General features: G+C 34.9%; 1 protein-coding gene across 1 annotated transcript in view; it reads right to left on the bottom strand.

Moving 5' to 3' along the window:
• LOC123662015 (autophagy-related protein 2 homolog A) overlaps nt 1–20,855 on the bottom strand; it is a 48,380-nt gene that overhangs the window by 15,143 nt on the left and 12,382 nt on the right. Inside the window, exons 11-26 of the mRNA XM_045596910.1 lie at nt 20,225–20,342; nt 19,752–19,913; nt 17,503–17,677; nt 15,528–15,640; nt 14,813–15,018; nt 14,200–14,317; nt 13,577–13,719; nt 12,426–12,598; nt 11,576–11,726; nt 11,110–11,294; nt 9,948–10,132; nt 8,841–9,105; nt 6,233–6,422; nt 4,490–4,597; nt 3,324–3,571; nt 2,535–2,737 (exon numbers count right to left, since the gene is read on the bottom strand). Of these exons, the coding sequence (XP_045452866.1) occupies nt 2,535–2,737; nt 3,324–3,571; nt 4,490–4,597; nt 6,233–6,422; nt 8,841–9,105; nt 9,948–10,132; nt 11,110–11,294; nt 11,576–11,726; nt 12,426–12,598; nt 13,577–13,719; nt 14,200–14,317; nt 14,813–15,018; nt 15,528–15,640; nt 17,503–17,677; nt 19,752–19,913; nt 20,225–20,342 (2,743 nt within the window). The remainder of the gene's footprint in view (nt 1–2,534; nt 2,738–3,323; nt 3,572–4,489; nt 4,598–6,232; nt 6,423–8,840; nt 9,106–9,947; nt 10,133–11,109; nt 11,295–11,575; nt 11,727–12,425; nt 12,599–13,576; nt 13,720–14,199; nt 14,318–14,812; nt 15,019–15,527; nt 15,641–17,502; nt 17,678–19,751; nt 19,914–20,224; nt 20,343–20,855) is intronic.

The raw sequence follows: 20,855 nt of genomic DNA, 5'->3' as shown, positions 1-20,855 counted from the left end.
AACCGCAGAAGTATTGAAGGTCTCATCCAATAATATTTACGCTTGGACGGATTCCACTATTGTTTTGGCTTGGCTTAACAGTCACCCAAGCAGATGGAAGACATTCGTGGCAAATCGCACGTCAGAAATATTGTCATCCATGCAACCAACTCAGTGGTTTCATGTGTCAACCACAGAAAACCCAGCAGACGGTGCTTCACGAGGAGTTTTACCCAGCTTACTTCTTGGGGATACACTTTGGTTTTCTGGACCGACATTTCTAAGGGCAAAATTAAATATAAAAAGTAAAGGATCAGAAGAATTTAAAACAGAATTAGAACAAACAGTTAAAGTTCACGTTGCAGTAACATCAACTAACGATTGTGACATATTTACAAGATTTTCATCTTTATCTAAACTTCTTAGAGTAATAGCATATTGTCGTCGTTTCTTGAATAAACGATCTATTAAAACAGAGTATTTACAGAAAAAGGAAATAGACCAGGCATTAGAATGCTGTATTAGAAAAACTCAAGAAAGTATATTTACAGAAGAATACACGCAATTACAGGAAAAAGGATTTTTACAACTAAAATCAAGTAAATTAAAGTCGCTCTGCCCTTATTTGGATGATAAAGGTTTGATTAGGATTCAAGGGAGGTTAGAAAAGTCTTCTTTAAATGAGGAAATGAAGCACCCAATAGTGTTACCAAACAATGCTCATTTTACTCACCTTATAATAGCGGACGCACATACTAAAACCCTTCATGGAGGTCCTCAGCTGATGCTGAACTATTTAAGAACAGCCTATTGGATCCTTGGAGTTAGGAATTCAGTGAAGCAACACGTTCGAAAATGTGTAACATGTGCCAAACAAAGAGCCAGTACCAAGGCTCAATTGATGGGCGACCTACCGTCTGTCAGATGCACACCTGCGAGGCCATTCTTGCATAGTGGGGTTGATTATGCGGGCCCTATAAATGTTAGGATGACGAAAGGGCGTGGTCACCATTCGTATAAGGGCTATATATGTTTGTTTGTTTGTATGTCTACTCGCGCTTTGCATCTCGAAGTAGTTAGCGATATGAGCACACAAGCATTTCTAGCAGCATTTAGACGATTTGTGGCTAGACGGGGTCATTGTGCTAAATTATATAGCGATAACGGCACCAATTTTGTAGGTGCTGCTAGAGAATTGCAACAATTAACTCATTGCCAGGCTTCTATAGCAAAACATTTAGAGGCTAATAATACAGAATGGCATTTCATTCCTTCTCATGCACCTAATTTTGGGGGTCTGTGGGAGGCAGGGGTGAAATCTACCAAATTTCACCTAAAAAGGGTCATCGGTGATGCAACACTCACCTATGAGGAGCTAACAACTTTTCTTAACCAAGTTGAAGCGTGTCTAAATTCGCGACCGATTAGTGTGATTAACCTGAATGATCCTGACGAACCGATACCATTGACACCGGGACATTTTTTAATAGGAGAACCATTAATATCAATTCCAGAATATAAGGATTATGAAAGTTCAAATGTATATTCTCTAACACGTTGGCAATTTGTTCAACGGATGCTGCAATCATTTTGGAGACGCTGGTCCCAAGAATATTTAAGCAACTTGATGCATCGATACAAATGGTCTTCTAAAACTCAAGGACCGAAGGTTGGAGACATAGTTCTCATAAAGGAAGACAATTTGCCCCCTAGTCGTTGGTTAATGGGTCGTATTTTGGAAAAGCATCCCGGTGATGATAAAGTCACGCGTGTAGTTACATTACGTACCAAATCCTCAGTTATTAAAAGGCCAACCAATAAATTATGTATTTTACCAATCGCAGATCAATGGAATGTTATGTATATTTTAAGTATTTTTTATTGTGTTAAACTTAAAAAAAAAAAAACAATCATGTATTTATAATTTTTATAATTGTTAACTTTATATCTTAATTTTATATAAATGAACTTTATAATGTGTTAAAATTAAAAGGTTAAATTCATTTATAGTTTATGTAGCAAGTATTAAAAAAAAAAAATGTACATCATCTAGTCTAATTCATAGTTGTCATAAATCATGGTTTTACAGTAACTTAAGAAGGACATTCTGTCACTAAATGTCCTTGGTGGGCGCTATGTTTAGAACGTTTACCAATTTTGTGTATAGTTAAATATCGTTGTATGTTAAATTAGTCAAGCGCTCGACAGATGGCGTGCGGATCAAAATAGATCGCGCTAAAACTTTATTTACGTGGTATAGTATGTAAGATTAGTAATTTAAATAAAATAACGATCGAGCTATCGGAAGTCGGTGCCGGTGGTCGATACGTAGATCAGAATACTGTCGTGGTTTTATTTATTCAACCCTTCAAGTAGTTCACAACTAGTCCAAAGTCGACCCCCAGCCGCCGTAGCACGCCAAGTGTTATACACAGTCCAAAGTTTTAAGGTAACATACAAAAGAACAATACAGTCGAATTGAGAACCTCCTCCTTGTTTTAAAGTCGGTTGAAAAGTGTGTAAGCTTTTATTTATAAATTAAAGTGGAGACTCACCTAGTGGTCGGTAGGGGAAAACTTTTGGGTGCTTGTAGAACATCTGCCTTCATTTCCTTTGCAGCGAAATAGCCATCTACCATATAAGATTCCTTGATCCACTTCACTACTGGTTCAGCCATTTCGTCGTCTTCAGAGTAGAAGTTTTCTTCTACTATACAGTACTCATCGTCAGTGTTTTTGTCTTCTCCAGTTGATTTCTTCTAAGATATTGTCATGATTTAAAAACATATTTTTTAACAGGCAGTAAAGGACAACGCAGGTCATTTGATGTGAAGTAAATGATCAGAAACGCTTTAAAATATGAGCAAGTTTACGTAAAATGTAGTTTATTAGCTACAACCCGTTAATTTTATGTGAGTATGATAATGCGCTGATTGAACCGGACATTCATTTTAACAACTACAAGACAGCAAAAGTATTAAATATAATTTGATATAATAAAGATTGGTTTTTTTAAGTCAGGAGTTTGCAAGCACCCACGACAACATTTGGAACAAGACTCGTTTGTCAACAAATATTTAAAAACAGAGACAAATTAAAGGAATGCGGAAATTACAATACCTATATTTTGAAATAAATCAAATTGGTTCCAATACCAATATAAGTTTTTGAAAAGTTTGTTCATTAATTGACACTTTAAGATCACTTTTGAGGGTAAACTAGTGAATTTTGGTCATACTTTTCTTTTAAAATTTAACATAGTTACATAATTTTTATATCCTAGTTATACATTTAAAACTTTGGGAGTAATATCTACAAGTTAGAATATTAATTTTAATGAGATACCTTTTTAGATCGTTTCGATTTGCGTGGTGTTGATTTTGGAGTTAAGGTTGAGTTTCCCAAATCCCTTGATATATTTGAATTGTCCGGATTATTTACCGGAGGACATTCGTCATATTCAGCGGACTGTAATCCAGGTTCAACGCTCAAACTACTACTTCTTTTCTTTTGTTTTACATTTTCCTCGTCGGGGAAAAAGAAAACTTCAACACCCTCTTTTTCCGTCGAACTGTTGAAATCATCTTCGTCCACTGAAATGTGATATTTTCTCAAATTATCAACTTTAGAATATGTTATTATAATTAGTACATTAGTTAAATTACTTTCTTAGTTTATTATAAAGACTTTATAACAAAAAAAAAAAATCACCAAAAAAAAACGAAAAGCAAAAAATAATAAACCTTTTTTATGTAACTTTAATAATTAAGTTCTTAAACTTAGTATACTTAAGTAATTTTGAGTCAAGTTAAAAAGTTTCTATTTTATAATTTTTGGTGGCTATGATCTACTAATTAATTACTACATGCTTAATTTCTGATTACTTTAAAAATAGGTATATTTTACCTTACCTTACGTTTAGCTATGATCTGTTATATAATGTTATACATTGTCGTTTAATATAAATACTTAAAAAACAGGTTTTATTAACTAACATGGGTAGGCTTACAAAAATGCTGCTCGAATGAGAAAAATATATTTAGAGTAATCTAATAATGAGTAAAAAATGCTCAACCCAGCATTAAAATATGTGAGTGACCAATAAATCATTCCTACTTTTCTATCCCTAGGGTAGGATTCCTTTTTCAAATTTATATGGGACCATCTTTCAGGTACACCTTATCCAATGAAAAACAATTTTATCAAAATATGGTTATACATAAAAAAAATATATACGCGTCGACTTTAGAACCTTTTCTGTGTTTACGTCGGTTAAATATAGAGGTTACATTTTATGAGGATTTTTTATATAACAAATATTAACATTTATAGAGCATTCATCGATAACAATGGAAACAAATTTATTCCCTTTATGATATTGGCATAATATACGAAAATGTTACACAAACAGCAAATTAAATTATTTCTTTTTAGCATTAAAGAATAACAAAATTAAAATTTCTATGTCAGTTAATTTGCGTTTAAAAGTTATTTAATATCTTTTTACTTACAAGTGCTGTTTGGGCTCTCTTTCATCGCTTCTTCCATTAAATTATTCACTTGTTGCATCTCGCTAGGGGATAATTCTAGTATTTCTTCAACAGGTCGATCGTCCAAACCTGGTAGATATATTTAAATAATCAATTTTACAATTACATTTTTTTATTTAACCGTTAAATTTATTCCTAATCACAAAATTTTAGGAAGGCTGGATCAATTCAGTTATTATTCGTTAAATTTTCGGGTACCTTATGCAAGATTCTTATGTAATAAGAGAGAAAAAAATAGCGTAGAAAATTGAAAGGTTTCAGAAAACGTAACGATTTAACGTAAACGTAACGTCTTCAAGTATTTGTCAGTTTAGCATAGTTTGTAGTACACGCAAATTGGATTGCTAATAGTTGTAGTTATAGCAGTGTGACATAAGAAATAGTGCCCAAAAATAAATGCAAAATAGACTGAACATAATTGCGTTTGCACGAATGCGAACAAAAAAAAAAAAAAAACAGCTGACTTCAATTACATCGACAATACAGACGTATTGTCGATGTAATTGTAGTCAGCTAAGTAGGCACTAAAACAGTCAATGAAATAGGCATTTTATTAGAGATAGCTTTTTTTTTTTTTTTTTAATATATATATATATACATCCACGGGCTTATGAACCCATGTCCTTTTTTATCCTAAAAACATGCAATTTTTATTTTTATTTTTTTCTATTTCAAGGCAGGCGTTACATTAGATTATATTAGAGATAGCTTAAAAGCTCGTCAGATCTCAGTAAAAGTTAAATTCACACGACTAGCATAGCTTTCGATTAAAAAATGAATCATTAAAAGCGGCATACCCAGTAAAACGTTATGAGGTAGCACAAATAAAAAAAATAAAAAAAAAATACAGTCGAACTTCCATCTTTTTAAGCTTAATTACTCATACTAGTGGTCGCCTTGTGGTCGAAATTTGACCATAAATAACGAATAACATATATTTAAATTGTAATAAATGAATTTATCATGGTTATGTTAGACATTCAGTAAAGACAAACAATATTAATTATATTCTTTATTGCACTAAGTAAATTTTACAATAGTCATTATAATATAGGAAGTTGCCAAGGGCGAACTTATCTCTACAAGAGATCTCTTCCAGTCAACCCATGGCAGTGAGAGATATTGTGAATGCGTGAATTAATCTATAATCTATTCTCAATTTGACCATAGACTTTAACAATAAACAAAAGAGAATATATATGTGTCATTATCATTATCATCACTTCAGCTTATCGCAGTCCACTGCTGGACATAGGCCTCCAAAAGTTCGCGCCAAAAATGGCGTGAAATCATGTGTATTGCCCATAGTCACCACGCTGGGCAGGCGGGTTGGTGACCGCAGGGCTGGCTTTGTCGCACCGAAGACGCCGCTGCCCGTCTTCGGCCTGTGTATTTCAAAGCCAGCAGTTGGGGGGTTATCACACCATCGGTCGGTTTTTTAAGTTCTAAGGTGGCAGTGGAGGTGTGTTATCCCTTAGTCGATTCTTACGACACCCACGGTAAGAGAGTGGGGCGTCTGTGTGTGTGTCAAATACTGGTAGTGTTAATGTATTTTTTATGCATAATTTAAAGAAAAATTAGCCTTCTGCATTCCTTCTCTATATAAACTATAAGTGTGCGAAATTTTACACTCCTCCCTTCGCACACTTTTCGTGAAAAGGGGTACAAAGTTTTTGCTTCACATATTAATATATAGATACTGACCCACTAAAGTTTCTACCCCGTGATCGGAGCATATGCTGGTTTGCCGCGACCTCTCCAAGGGCGGCTGCGAGTCCCCATCGGTGGCGATGTACGTGACCAGCCGGCACAGCGCTGAAGCGGAGTCCCAACAGGTATATATGTTGACCATGTTGTTGGACGCCGTGAGTTCCACTTGCGGTTGTTGTCTCGACTGAGGATCAATAATCACTATGATTTATTGCTACACTAGCTGTGTTCCGCTTTTTGATTCGCATAAATTTGAAGACAAGCTTAAATTAAAAATACTATAGCCTTACTCGGTAAATATATACTAATACTAGCTGTGCCCTCGGCTTCGCCCGCGTAGAAATCAGTGTGTCACAAAGTTTTCCCGGCAAACTTCCAGTGAAACTATTATCGAAATCGGCTTAGCCGTTCCGTAAACCTTTTTCTCCAAGCCCTCTCTCCATTGGTGAAATCGCATGAAAATCCGTTCAGTAGATTTTGAAGGAATCTTTCACATATACTTTTGGGGACTTTATTTTATAATACACTAACTGTCGCCTGCGACTACGTCCGCGTGGTTATGAAGATATGCATTACTATTAAGATGTTTAACGCAAATTATTTTTTTATTTCAGTCACTTGAAATGCTTAATAAACTGAGTAACTTTTTAAAAGGCACAATTTAGTATAATTTAATAGTTATTTTTATAAAACCTCTATACACCACATTTTTAGTTTTATTTTCAGGCTGTATATGTTTCATACAAACTATCAACCCTAATTAAACCCTCTTAGCGGTGGAATATCGCAAAATCCGTTCTTAGCGGACGTCAACTAACTATAATCTACCTTCCTGCCTCATCTTTGTCCATCCTGGATGGATGGACCATCCAGCGGTTATTAAGTTCTCGTGATGAGTGAGTCAGTGACCTTTCTCTTTTATATATATAGATTACGATGCATTATTTGGACACCTTCTCGCTATCTATAGAGCATACATTTTAAATTTCTTTTACTCCTAAAACATAGGACTTTCATACAAACTTCCGACCTCCCGTTTTACCCCCTTAGGGGTCGAGTTTCGTAAAATCCGTTCTTATCGGATCTCTACGCCCTATAAGGAGCCTACCTGCCAAATTTCAAGTTTATAGGTGTTATAGTTTCGGAGATTTCGTGATCAGTGAGTCAACCTACCATCCCCGTTTTAACCCCAAAAAGGGGTTGATTTCTAAAGATACATTTTTTGGACACTTTCTCACCATGTACAGAGCATACATTTTAAATTTCAAATCTCTTATTTCAAAAACATAGGACTTTCATACAAACTTCCAACCCCCGTTTTACCCCCTTAGGGGTCGGTTTTCGTAAAATTTGTTCTTAGCGGATGTTTACGTCCTATAAGGAGCTTTCCTGCCAAATTTCAAGTTTGTAGGTGTTATAGTTTCGGAGATTTCGTGATCAGTGAATCAACGTACCATCCCCCGTTTTAACCCCAAAAAGGAGTTGATTTCTAAAGATACATTATTTGGACACTTTCTCACCATCTAAAGAGCATACATTTTAAATTTCAGGTCTCTTACTTCAAAAACATAGGACTTTCATACAAACTTCCAACCCCCGTTTTACCCCCTTAGAGGTCGAGTTTCGTAAAATCCGTTCTTAGCGGATGTCTACGTCCTATAAGGAGCCTACCTGCCAAATTTCAAGTTTGTAGGTGTTATAGTTTCGGAGATTTTGTGATGAGTGAGTGACCTTTCGCTTTTATATATATTATTATTATAGATTATAGATAGATATAATAAAGTTGATGTTTGTTTGTTTGTTTGGTTACACGCTAATTTTAGGAAATACTGGTCCGATTTGAAAAATTCTTTCAGTGTTAGATAGCCCATCTATCGAGGAAGGCTATAGTTTATATAACATCACGCTAAGACCAATAGGAGCAGAGCACTAATGAAGAATGTTTAAAAATCGGGGATGTTTTTCCTTTTGAGAGCTTCCCCAGTTAGCCCAAAGAAATTATTCCACGCTGACGAGGTTGCGGGCAGAAGGAGAGCTAGTAGATTATACAACATAAATATTTTTTCAAATTCAAACAAGTAGTTCCTGAGATTAGCGAGTTTGAAAAAAAAAATAAACAAAATCTTCAGCAATATAATATTAGTGCAGATTACTTTATTTAAAGCCTATAATACAGAAGTAAGGAGAAGTTTTCAAGCTCTTAAGGTCAATATTAATACTTTTACTTACACGGAACATACAGCGGCAGTCGTCGCCGCCGAAATATCAGGAATATCAATATGACAATCACGGAAAGTTTCGTGTAAGTGAAAGATCAGAAATATGCGGTTAAATAATATTTTATATATAAATACATATTTGTTTCAAAGTTTCGAAGATTGTTAAGATTAATAAAGTCAGATGGTATTTATTTAATATAACTGTGATAAGTTACATTATAAATTGAACGTTTGATATTTGGTAGTTCTTTGAAAAATAATGCTTATTAGTATAATTTGAAGATACAATTTAGAACGATTTGCTCTAAGAATTTTAAGCCAAATAAGTTAAAATTGTTAAAATGTTAGTATATTATATAAGTTTATTAATTTCGAGTACTTACATGACTATTCTTATCCTCCGTCCGTATCGCAAGTTCAAACAAACCAACGTCAACAACACAAACATAATCTTTGTGAATATTAGGCGGCTTCTTATCTTCTTGTAGTGCACGAGTGTTACATTTCATCTCTGTTTGGTGTGAGAGGAACAGTGTACACTCCTGCGCCAAGAACCGAAGTATAGACGCATTCGTTTCTGGGATTATGTTACTAGAGTAACTAAAGTTACCCAGGGTCAATATAGTTCTTATTGGCAGGTACAGTGGCCTGGTGAGAGAGAAGTTAAATAAGTTAACATTAGGAAAAATGTACAAACTTAAAATGCACAATAGCATGGAGAAGAAGAAAAGCAGTTTGAGGTTTCTGTATAATATTCTGTAGAATATCGGGATCTTGCTAAATTTACTTGAATGGAAAAAATATAATGACAACTATTCGTCTTAACACTTCCATTTTCTAATATAATATAATAAGAGCTCTATGATTTCTACAACTTCAAAAATAATTGTATGTAGTCGGTTTCAATATAAACATCTACAATAATTGGAGAATCAAATGAAGCGGGTACGGAAATGAGGGGACTTGATTGTCTCTATTAAGTTAAAAAAAAAATATAGTAACTAGCTGACCCCGCAAACGTTTCTTTGCCATATATGTTATTAACCCGCTTAATCCCACCCCCCCCCTATAACTTAGGGGTATGAAAAATAGATGTTGGCCGATTCTCAGACCTACCCGATATGCCCACAAAATTTTATTAAAATCGGTCGAGCCGTTTCGGAGGAGTTCAATGTTTAACACCGTGACACGAGAATTTTATATATTAGACTAGCTGACCCGGCGAACTTCGTATCGCCTAACAGTCGATTCTTTAATTTTATTAATTTTTTTTTTAGAATTTTTCTCTCCGTAAGAACCATCCTCGTACTTCAAGGAATATTTAAAAAAAAAGAATTAGCGAAATCGGTCCAACCGTTCTCGAGTTTTGCGCTTAGCAACACATTCAGCGACTCATTTTTATATTATAGATGTTATTCTCGAACGTCATCTTTAGGGTCATCATCAGTGGATAAGATCTGAAGTATGAGTGTGTGTGCGGGCGGCAGTACCGGTAGTCCACGGCGCAGTCGGCCACGTGCGCGTGCAGCTCGGAGAAGACGGCGCCGGGCGCGTAGCCGGGCACGGGGTAGTCCAGCACGTCCAGCACGTCCAGCAGCTGCGCCAGCCACGCCGCGCCCGCGGCGCCGCGGTGCCGCAGCGTCGCCTGCTCCACGCTCAGCGCTATGCACAGCGACTGCGCACCGAGCGACTCGTGTTACGTATGATTCGTAATGGGTATATACGATTTTAAATTAACATGGTTTCATTACTAAAGTTATTTCAAACGGAATTTTACTATGTTTCGAAGCTCGTGAACTAGACATTTGTAGATAATGTCAAAATATCGAGCTCAGTCATCATCATCATTAAAGCCTATACAGTCCACTGCTGGACATAGGCCTCCACAAGTTAACGCCAAAAATAACGTGAACTCATGTGTTTTGCCCATAGTCACCACGCTGGGCAGGCGGGTTGGTGACCGCAGGGCTAGCTTTGTCGCACCGAAGACGCTGCTGCCCGTCTTCGGCCTGTGTATTTCAAAGCCAGCAGTTGGATGGTTATCCCGCCATCGGTCGGCTTCTTAAGTTCCAAGGTGGTTGTGGAACCTTGTTATCCCTTAGTCGCCTCTTACGACAACCACGGGAAGAGAGGGGGTGGCTAAATTCTTTAGTGCCGTAGCCACACAGTATAATAAAAATAAAAAATAAAGTAAATATCCCGTTTTAAATTATTTTTGTAATGGGTATTTTGACTGGTATAGCTTATTTGGCTTGCATTACTTTTTTTTACTTAATAACGTAACGTCACGTTTAAATTGATCAGGCGAAGAAAGCCAGACATCTCCAAGTCTCCAACGATGAGAGCGTTGACACACAATCTTCTAGACTATAGTATAGTGTATAGCTGAAAGTGAACGGTTGGTGCTATCTATCTGATGTTAAGAGATCACCATTACTCATAAAAAAATTATAGACGTAAAGACGAAGTAAAGGATACAGTAGATAGTTAAAGAACTGCAAACTGTTTTTGAATAGAAAAACACAATTGGCCATATAATGTTTGCATTTTATTAGCAATATAGTGAAGACTATTACAGATTATAAAAAATGAAAATTAAGGGTTTGTAACTAAAGTTGCAAGTTTAGATAACCCAGAAAAAAATCCACCTACCTTCGCATTTGGTGTGTCGATTTTAGGGTCAATCCGAAGAGCCATGGTGAACATGTCTTTCTCCATCAAATTATCTTTTATGATTACCCCTTTGCCAGAGGGGTAGATGGTAGTTTTTAAGTATGATGGCAGAGTTGTGCCATATAGCCGGAGTTTAGGTTTTTCTGACGGTATTGTGAGGATAGCTGAAGACAAGAAATTATGACGTTTCAACATATTATGTAGATCTCATTACATACTCAAAATCAAAAATAACTTTATTCAAATAGACTCAAAAAGCACTTTTAAATCGTCATTTTAAAAGTTAAAATTTTAATTATCGTTAAAAGTGAAACTACCACCGATTCGGAATGTAGATTCTGAAGAGAAGAATCGGCAAGAATCTCCGCAGTTACTCTTTATTTCTAAAAAACAAAATGAAAATACTCATTAGTTAGCACAAGTATATATATACCATCACACTTACGTTCATGGTAAAGTACAGTTTTCCCAGCTCGCAGAGATAGCCTTGCTGTTTTGGACCGTCCGTTGAGTCCGCTCACGTGACATAGCGATAGTTTGTCTGCGTTCAGGACTAGTTCACCCATCTGACCCGGTACAACTCGCTTGTTTGAATCCTGAATATCAAATTAAAATTGGTAAATTATTAGAGAACTTTTTCAGAACTATATTTAGATATAAAGACTATAAAATGAAACTAAATCGTCATTTTATTTTGATTTTACGTCCCGTAGAATTCGAGTATTCATAGTGACCGCGTAAGTTTAAGAAATTCAGAAGAAAGTCAGATTTGTAGTTTATCACTGAAACTGGCTGGTGTGATAGAACGTGAATGAATTATAAAATAAGTATACATTTCTTCTCCCAAGGATCCGTGTCGATTTTCGGGATAAATAGTTGCGTATTCTAGTTCGTTGTGTGAGCTTAAATCGTGTCTACTTTCGTGAATAATGTATAGATACTGATTATATTGAGATAGAGAGAAAAAAAAAAACACATCGTGTTGATTGCAGTCTTACCAAATATTTTTTTGAAGTATTTTCAAAATACCGAATCGGGACTGGTAGTTTTATTTTAAGTTTGCTCGTAACGTCACTCTTGTGATAAGTAGCAAAAACACTTCTCATTAAGAAATATTAAAAATGACCAGTTAAAGGAAGCCCTTGAGATGCTATGATTAAATCGGCCAAGGGGCGTGTCTAAGTGAAAGCAATGAGTAATTTTTCTCTTAACACGAATAGACTATATGAATAAATGTAAAGTAGAACTTTCTTCACCAAAAAAATTGAAGAGTTATAACATATAGATAGACTTACCCTAACCGGAGCGAAAATTGTCATCAACCCTTTACCAACTTTGAGGGTGAGACAGAAGTTATGTGTGTCTGTTTCTTTTTCGGAAAGCTTCCTGTGAATTCTTCTTAGTTTGTCATCATGCGTCGAGATGAATAACTTGTCGTCATCGGATGCTGTACTTTCTGTGTCGGAATCTATATAACAATGAATTTTGGTTAAAAAAAAATATTTTACACGTTTTATACATATTTAATATTCTATTATATTTATCGTTAATATCCTTTAATTCTACGGGACCCGTTTATACAATTCAGTCGGCAATCAAACGTTATACGATCACCGTAGCCTATAGACGTCTGCAACACCAGAAGAAACACAAGCGCGTTGCCGAACCTACCCCCACTCAGGAGCTCTGGTCACCTTACTCACCGCAGGAACACAAGACAGGCTAAAAGCTTTATTATTTAGCTGAGATGTTCTAGTAAGGTCGAGGTACATCCCCAGTCAGGCTGCTCCAGATTTTGATACAATATTTCCTGCTATACCCTACCTCAGTTAACTGGCCACTTTTGTCATTTTAAAAATCTCAATCTCAATCAAAATTTCAGGACGGCTGACATCTGTGATCACGGCGTTTGAAACGTCAGTTTTCAATGTATCGAGTTTCAATGTGACAATCGCTATCCAAGTCGCGTAGAATCAAGTGTTTATACTTTCGCGGTCAAAGTTTAAAAACTTTATTAATTTTCTTGTTAAGGCGTCAGATTATATTCGACAATAAACGACGCTTTTCAAATGTAACTATTTATGTTCTGTATCGCACTGGCTGCATAATAATCGATATATTACAAACATTTTGTAGGTTTAGCAGAATTAAATAACTAGAAAAAAAAAAGAAGTAAGTAGAAGTGGATTCATTCAAGTTATTTTATCCCCGATAAAGCACTGTATTACGTAATGTAATACTGATATTGTATTCTAATGTTTACGCGAATTTCACTCATTATTATGAAACAACTTTTTTGTATGTTATCGCGATTTATTGGATTTATTAGTTGTTCGATGTTTCGATCACTTTACAGCAATTATGGACATTTCTCCCGTGACCATGGTTGCTGTAAAGTTTGCGAAACGTCGGGTAGCTAAAAAACTTAATAAAGTACAATACTAACCATAACCCATTCCCTTGCACGCTCCAAAGGTAGGATGTATAGGTAAGTGCGGGCTGATGTCGAATTCGTCCACTAGATGGGGCTCCCACAGCAGCAGGTCGGAGTTGATGCGGTTGTAGATTATCTCGTAGAGATGTTTCGATCTATGAAGGCAAACCTTGTTATACTACTGTTTTATATAATTTTAGAAACTGATTTACTAATCCAATTAAAAAAATAATTTTAGAAACTGATTTACTAATCCAATTAAAAAAAAAATAAACTAAAGAATCTATACAAATGAAAATGAATCAAAATGTATGTAATTTGATAATTGTTTTTGTTTATTATTGTCAGGATAAAATTTACAAAACAAATTGGCAGTACCAATTTCGCTGGGTCAGCTAGTAATTTAGAACGATTACGCCCATTATCATCTTTTTGATATCAGGTTTTAGAAAAATTTGAGTTAAAAAATACTTTCCGCACACAAGTTTTTGTAAAAACATATGGCGACTTATTAAATCATTAATATGACGTCCCTTAGAACAAATAAATATGAGCTTTTTTTCATATATTTACAAGAAATTAAGTTGACATAAATATTTTTCTAGTTATACTAAAGTGTAATAATTGAAACTCACTCTATCTGTAGACTGAGGATTGGCAAATTGAAATCAAGATGTACAGCGGAATGTTCCACAGAATCATTGGTGAACTCTGTCATTTCTTCTTCAGTACCGGGCACTATAATTTCTTCTTCTATATAAAAAGTAATTAAGTTACACTGTATTAAATGTTTAAATACACAATTTAAAAGCCTGGGCTTTGGTTTATATAAATAAAAAAGGCTATAAAACATTCACTTATTAGTATGCATTAATGGATTACAATAGTGTCAAAGTAGCACAGATGATTAAAAGTTAGCTCGTAAATCGGTTATAAAAAATATATTACTCATTGAAGAGTAAACACAGTAGAATTCATTTAAAGTGTCAACCATTTTACCAAGTTTGAAGTATTACCACAGGTGAAAGGGGATTTTAGGAGTAAAGTTTGATGCTGATTTAAATAGCTTATGTATTCATAATAACATCCATTAAAATCTTATTAATTTTCATTACTTGTAATTGACTGATGCTAGTTTGAAATTCGAAATAATTATTTTTTTCAAGATTCTATGTTAGTGTGTGGAATGCCACCACATTATCCTATCCTGTAATTATTAGTAGTTAAAAGTTCTGAAATAATTCATACCCTTCTTGTCATTTTCATCTTTTGTTAGGCTTTGATGCACCATCTTCTTCCCACTAAATGGACTAGGTCGTGAGCTTCGTAAATTGTCCATCATATAGACGGATGTCGTCATTGGGTTACTTGCAGTTGGTTCAAAGTGAGTCTCCTCTTGTAAAGATTCAAAGAAATTGTTACTGGGCTCACGGGGCTTCATTGTTAATGATATCCTGCAAAGAATGAATTTATATTTTATTGGGAGTAATTAGGTGATGAATAAATAATAATCAGATAAAAAATTTGTGTCGAACAAACGCATTAATATTTCTGGACTACCATACAATATTTGTAATTTTTTTTTACCAAAGTAAAAACCGTCAGTTTCGTCATAGTTATAGTTTCTTTTCTTTTCGTGGTTATTTTAATTCGTAGTTTTTTTTGTCATTTAAAAATTATTGAAAGATAAAATAGTAAAATCGCTAGCGTTACAAAAAATAACCCCCAGAAACAGATGAATATTGGTTTATTAGTTATTTATAAGTTTTCGTTATTTTAATTTTAGTTCTTTCAGATACAACCAATTTAATTGAAATCTTTTTTTAGTGCTCAATTTTGAAAGTGGTTTAAGTCTGGACTTTTATTACTTGATTTGAACTTTAATGTTAAGGTAAACAGATATATAACGCTTTATAAATTTTATCTAATATACATATTTTATGTGTGAATATGTAATACTTACATTGGCAAGGCTTGTGTCGTGTTCGTGGTGTTGCTACTAAGAATGTTATCTTCCAATGAAGCGACGTCCATACAGGATTGTGCTATGTGTGTCGGTGGTAGATTTTCATTTTCCTTGATAAAAAAAAAAAAAAAATTAAGAATTTACAAAAAGTCTTGAGCTATGGTTTGACGATTAGTTGACCTTTGTGTATTTTTAAGAAAAGCTATACTTAATCATAACTTCGGAGCTAGCTTTTAATCAACAAGTTCAAATAAAAATAATATAATTGTGTTTGCTCGCAAACGAAAAAAAAACCGACTTCAATTACATCGAAGAGTAATACAACGTAGATCGACGAAAAAATAGTCAAGAAACTACGCGTTATCAAAGATTACTCAAAAAGTAGTTATCAGATCTCGATAAAATTTATATGTAACCACATGATAAACATCAGCTTTTGATTAAATTAAAAATTATCAAAATCGGTACACTCAGTAAAAAGTTATTGCGGATTTTTGAGAGTTTCCCTCGATTTCTCTGGGATCCCATCATTAGATCCTGGTTTCCTTATCATGGTACTAAGCTAGGGATATCCCCTTTCCAACAAAAAAAGAATTATCAAAATCGGTACATCCAGTAAAAAGTTATGCGGTATAATACAACGTAGGTCGACGAAAAAAGCGTCAAGTAAAAGCGCATTATTAGATATAACTCGAAAAGTAGTTGTTAGATCTCAAATAAATTAAAATGGGACCAATTGGCACACACCACCTTTCGATTAAAACAAAATTTGTCGAAATCGGTCTACCCGATCAAAAGTTCTGATGTAACATACATAAAAAAAAAAAAAAAAAAAATACGATCGAATTGAGAACCTCCTCCTTTTTTGGAAGTCGGTTAAAAAAACAGATGCTTCTACTAAATATTAAATCCAATTTAATTATATTGAAACCAAGTCTAACATAATGAAAATTCCTTGTGTATAATTTGACATCGGTTTCTTCTCTAAATATAACCTATTATAAAAGAATTTTCTTTCATATGTCATCCCAAGTTGAAATGTGGGAAGAAAATGACTGAAGTATATTCAGTCACTGCTTAGGTAAAAGACAGTCCAATATCTGCGACAATTGAGTTCAAAATTTTTAAGTTGTTTTGACTAAATAAATTGTATTATAATAATAATGCGGGTTTCGGAGCTAGACTGGTCTACATCTGGGATTATAGCTTTAATGTTATATTTGACAACTTTAGTTATAAAACATGTTTAAAGCCGTCAAAGTTTTAAAAAACAGGAGATTAAATTTACTGTCTTTTACCTAAGCACGCATTTAGGTTTTAATTTTTTAGAAGCGCTTTACACTCAACTCGCCCTCACTACAATTTTCTCCTGTGTCCCAGACTACGAAGAACACCTATTTGTCACGTGTGGGGATCGAGCTAACAATTGCAAGCACAACAAACAGTGCTATTAACTGCTGAGCCAACGCGTCTTCACTAAATTGTAGTCATAAAAGAAATGTAATGGTGTCAAATTTAAGTTTAGGGGTCATCCATTAAACTCTTGGTGATTTGTGGTAAGGTTCAACACCCTTCTTCCTCTGTGCTACTCAAAACTTTAAAGATTAATAAATAACTCGTTAACTAAGCAATATACTATAACAATATTACACATATTAATTAGGGCATAATTATAACATATCTGTGTATATATGCTGTGTGGTTACGGTATCAAAGAATATAGCCACTTCTTCATTTTCGGTGCGACAAAGCCAGCCCTGCGGTCACCAGCCCGTCTGTCAAGCGTGGTGACTATGGGCAAAACACATGATTTCACGCCATTTTTGGCGTGAACTTGTGGAGGCCTACGTCCAGTAGTGGACTGCGAAAGGCTGCTGTGTGTATAACATATTCGAAAATAACTAAAATTCAGATCAACATTTTTTAGTAGTCTGCCTCGCGTGGAATGGCCTCCTGGTAGTGTCCTACTCACGTGGTAGTAGAGGTCGAGGTTGGTGGCCTTGAGGGTGTAGGCGGCGGGCGCGGCGGCGCGGCGCTGCGTGTCCAGCGCGGCGTTGTCGAAGCGCGCCCGCAGCCAGTCGCGCCGCACGCGCCGCGCGCCGCCCGCCGCGCCCGCCGCGCCCGGCCGCACGTCCGCCACGGGGAACCTGCGGATTTAGTATTCTTTTTAGTAATTTATTGCGCTCGTTTCATAATAGTAACGAGTGTTTTAATACCCGTGTTATATGCAGTTGCATACACTACTTTATCTTCACTAATGCAATTAATCAAACAACAAGAGTAAAAGCTGACAATAGTTTATTTATAATAATTGTTCAAATTTTGGATGGTACAATTTTGAAAGTTAATGTTAATTATTGATCCAGCAGCTGTAGCGGTCGCGGGGCAAGCAGTAGAGCTCGTAGACGGAGTCGGAATAAGTTATTATATTCTTTTTCATATAATTTTCTAGATTTTTCTGGCAAAAGATTGTGAGTTAATTTTGTTGCCAATTCTAGAATATCCGGAGGCGTGCAAATATCATCGTCGCTATCCATTTTTAACTTTTAATTTATTAAATTAAATTCACGCGTACGTGTATTGTCAGAGTGATTTTGCCGCCATTAAAATCTAACCAATGAGAGCGCAGCTGCGCGCATGCGCGCGTTGTTATAATGAGATTTTACGATATCGATGTGGATATTATACCATCATGTGAAATTGCTTAAATTGAGAGTTTTGTTGTCTGCGCTATAACAGTAGTAATTATAAGTCAAGTATTGGAAACATAAGTAGAATGTTACAACATTAGTGTAGATAAAATTTATTTATTTTACCCAGCAATTATTTATTCAGCCTGAACCTCACTGCTGTGCATAGGCTTTCTTTTAATAATAATAATATTCTTTATTGCACAACATTAAAAGATACAAACAAAAGTAGTATAATTAGAGGAAGATGTACAAAGGCGGTCTTATCGCTAAAAGAGCGATTTCTTCCAGACAACCTTTGGGTATAGGACAGCGCATAGAAAAGCAGTTAGGAAGTGTACAAATAATTATTATTTCAAATTAGAGTACATCACAATAGATTATAAAATTATACATACATATATACATACATATGCTTACACACTTACATTCACATATACACATACCATGTAGGAGAAGGATCGGAGCTCTCCACTGGCGGTTGGCGGATATATTTTCTACTATAAGTAACGATCGCTATCAGTTGTATATGATAACAACTGGAACCGACAGCTAACGTGCTCTCCGAGGCACGCCAAAGATATTTATACAAATTTGTATTTGTAATTCCGTCGCTAAGGGGAATCGAACCCGTAAACCGGCAGTGTATAGAAGCCGACACGGCACACGCACCACTACACCCAGAGCGATTGTTATTTATTTTATTTAAAGAAGTTATATTATTTTTAGATACATAGTTGTATTTATTTATTTTACAATACGGTTTGGTTGTCATTCATGTGAGTAGTCATAGGAACTCGTTTAGGGAATCTATCTTTGATAAGCCTGTTGCCATTTTTTGTAATGACCCTGCTATCTACTCGAATGGTGTATATGTGTGAGGATATGTAATATGTATAGTTATAAAAAAAAATACGAACTATATTAATCAGAGGTTGCCTGTATAATACAACGTGACGATAAGCGATTACCGTACTTGAGAGCTAGCTGCTTGAGTAATTTGCTTGTCTAAAGAACAGACGACGGTGTACTTATGTTAAAGATTTTATTTCTAAAGAATTTTTTAATATCATATCAAAAATCGACCATTCCAGCGGGGATCGACTCCAATCTCCGACTTACCGTGTCAGTGCTTTAGCCAATTAAGCTATGGAACGATGTACTCGCTAGATCGAAATTTTTGATATGAAATAAATAAGTAAATATTCGGTCTAAACGACCGTGGCGCCGTCTATAGTGAGTCCTTTACAGCACTCGTAACTATTTAAAATTTCACATTACAATGAATTTTTTGACAGGAGACGACACCATGCTATTTTATAATTCGTACGATTTAATGATGAATAATAATACGATGATGAATAATAATAGTGTTTGATAGATTCAATAACACATACGCTTACACATAAAAAAATATCCGTACATAAATAATCATAAATACATACAAATATCCATAAATAATCAAATTTGAAATCTAACAAAACTTAAATATTAAATAAATAAATTTATATATATATAATCCATTACTAACCTCAGTATCACGTTAAGTTTAGGACTCTGAATTGAAATGTTCGTCTGGTTCTTTGTTTGCGGAGTAGTAGAGGTAGCAGCCGTAGAAGGACCGAAGAAAGTAGCAGACATACGCTCTACTAATGTCAGATCCACATCTACGTAAAACGGTGAGCATTTTACCCTGACAAGAAATAAATGAATATATAAAGAAACGCCACAAATTCACGCCACGGGTTTATTCCTGTATCGGAGCCGAAAGCGCACAATACACGAGCACAAACGCCCAGACCACAGAACTTAATTTCGAGCCGTCTTAGAAGACCACAACTTTTTTCTATAACTATTTTCATAACTTCCTCCTTTTATTACAGAAAAAAAAATACGCAAAACTTTTATTTACCTTCGTTTTATTACAAAGAAAGAGTAACCAGAATTTTTAGTATAAGAGACTATTAGAATCAATGAGTAAGTTGGACAGACAAGTATACTTACAGAACATCAGTAGTGGGATTAGCTGGTTGCTTCTCACCAGATATCCGCATATATTTTGAAGTATGTTTAAAAATTAATGTTACATCTGGTTTTACTGCCGCTGCATCACTCTCATCGTCTAAAAGATAAATTAAAAAATATGACTTAGTTAAATTAATCTCTACTATTTTATTCGAAAGTAACTTTGTCTGTCTGTTATGCTTGCACGCCTAAACCACTTGACTAATTATGATGAAATTTGATACGAAGACAGACTAAACTTTGAGAAAGGACTTAGACTATTTTTTATGAAAATTAACTATCTGTATGACTTATTAATCAGTCAATTGTAATGTGTGAGGTTAATTATGCTGCAGTGTATATACAGTATAGGGCCACCTTGTACAATTTTTCAATATATTTTACTGTTCCACTCATTCTTTGTTTGCTAGTAGAGACGACCGAAACATAGATAATAGCATCGTATAATATCTATTATACTTTAATAGTTATATCATTTATATTAATACGCTAAGGTTAAGATGTTTGCCTCCCTTTTTAGAAAAAACCTCACAATTACTCTAAATAAATTATACATCCTATTATAGATAATTGTTTACTCTACCGGCATCCACAACTAAAAAATTTATTA

This window comes from Melitaea cinxia, chromosome 18 (genome assembly GCF_905220565.1).
Source record: "Melitaea cinxia chromosome 18, ilMelCinx1.1, whole genome shotgun sequence".
Taxonomy (NCBI): domain Eukaryota; kingdom Metazoa; phylum Arthropoda; class Insecta; order Lepidoptera; family Nymphalidae; genus Melitaea; species Melitaea cinxia.
Note: the sequence above shows the minus strand (reverse complement) of the source record. Positions and strands in the feature narration are given on the sequence as shown.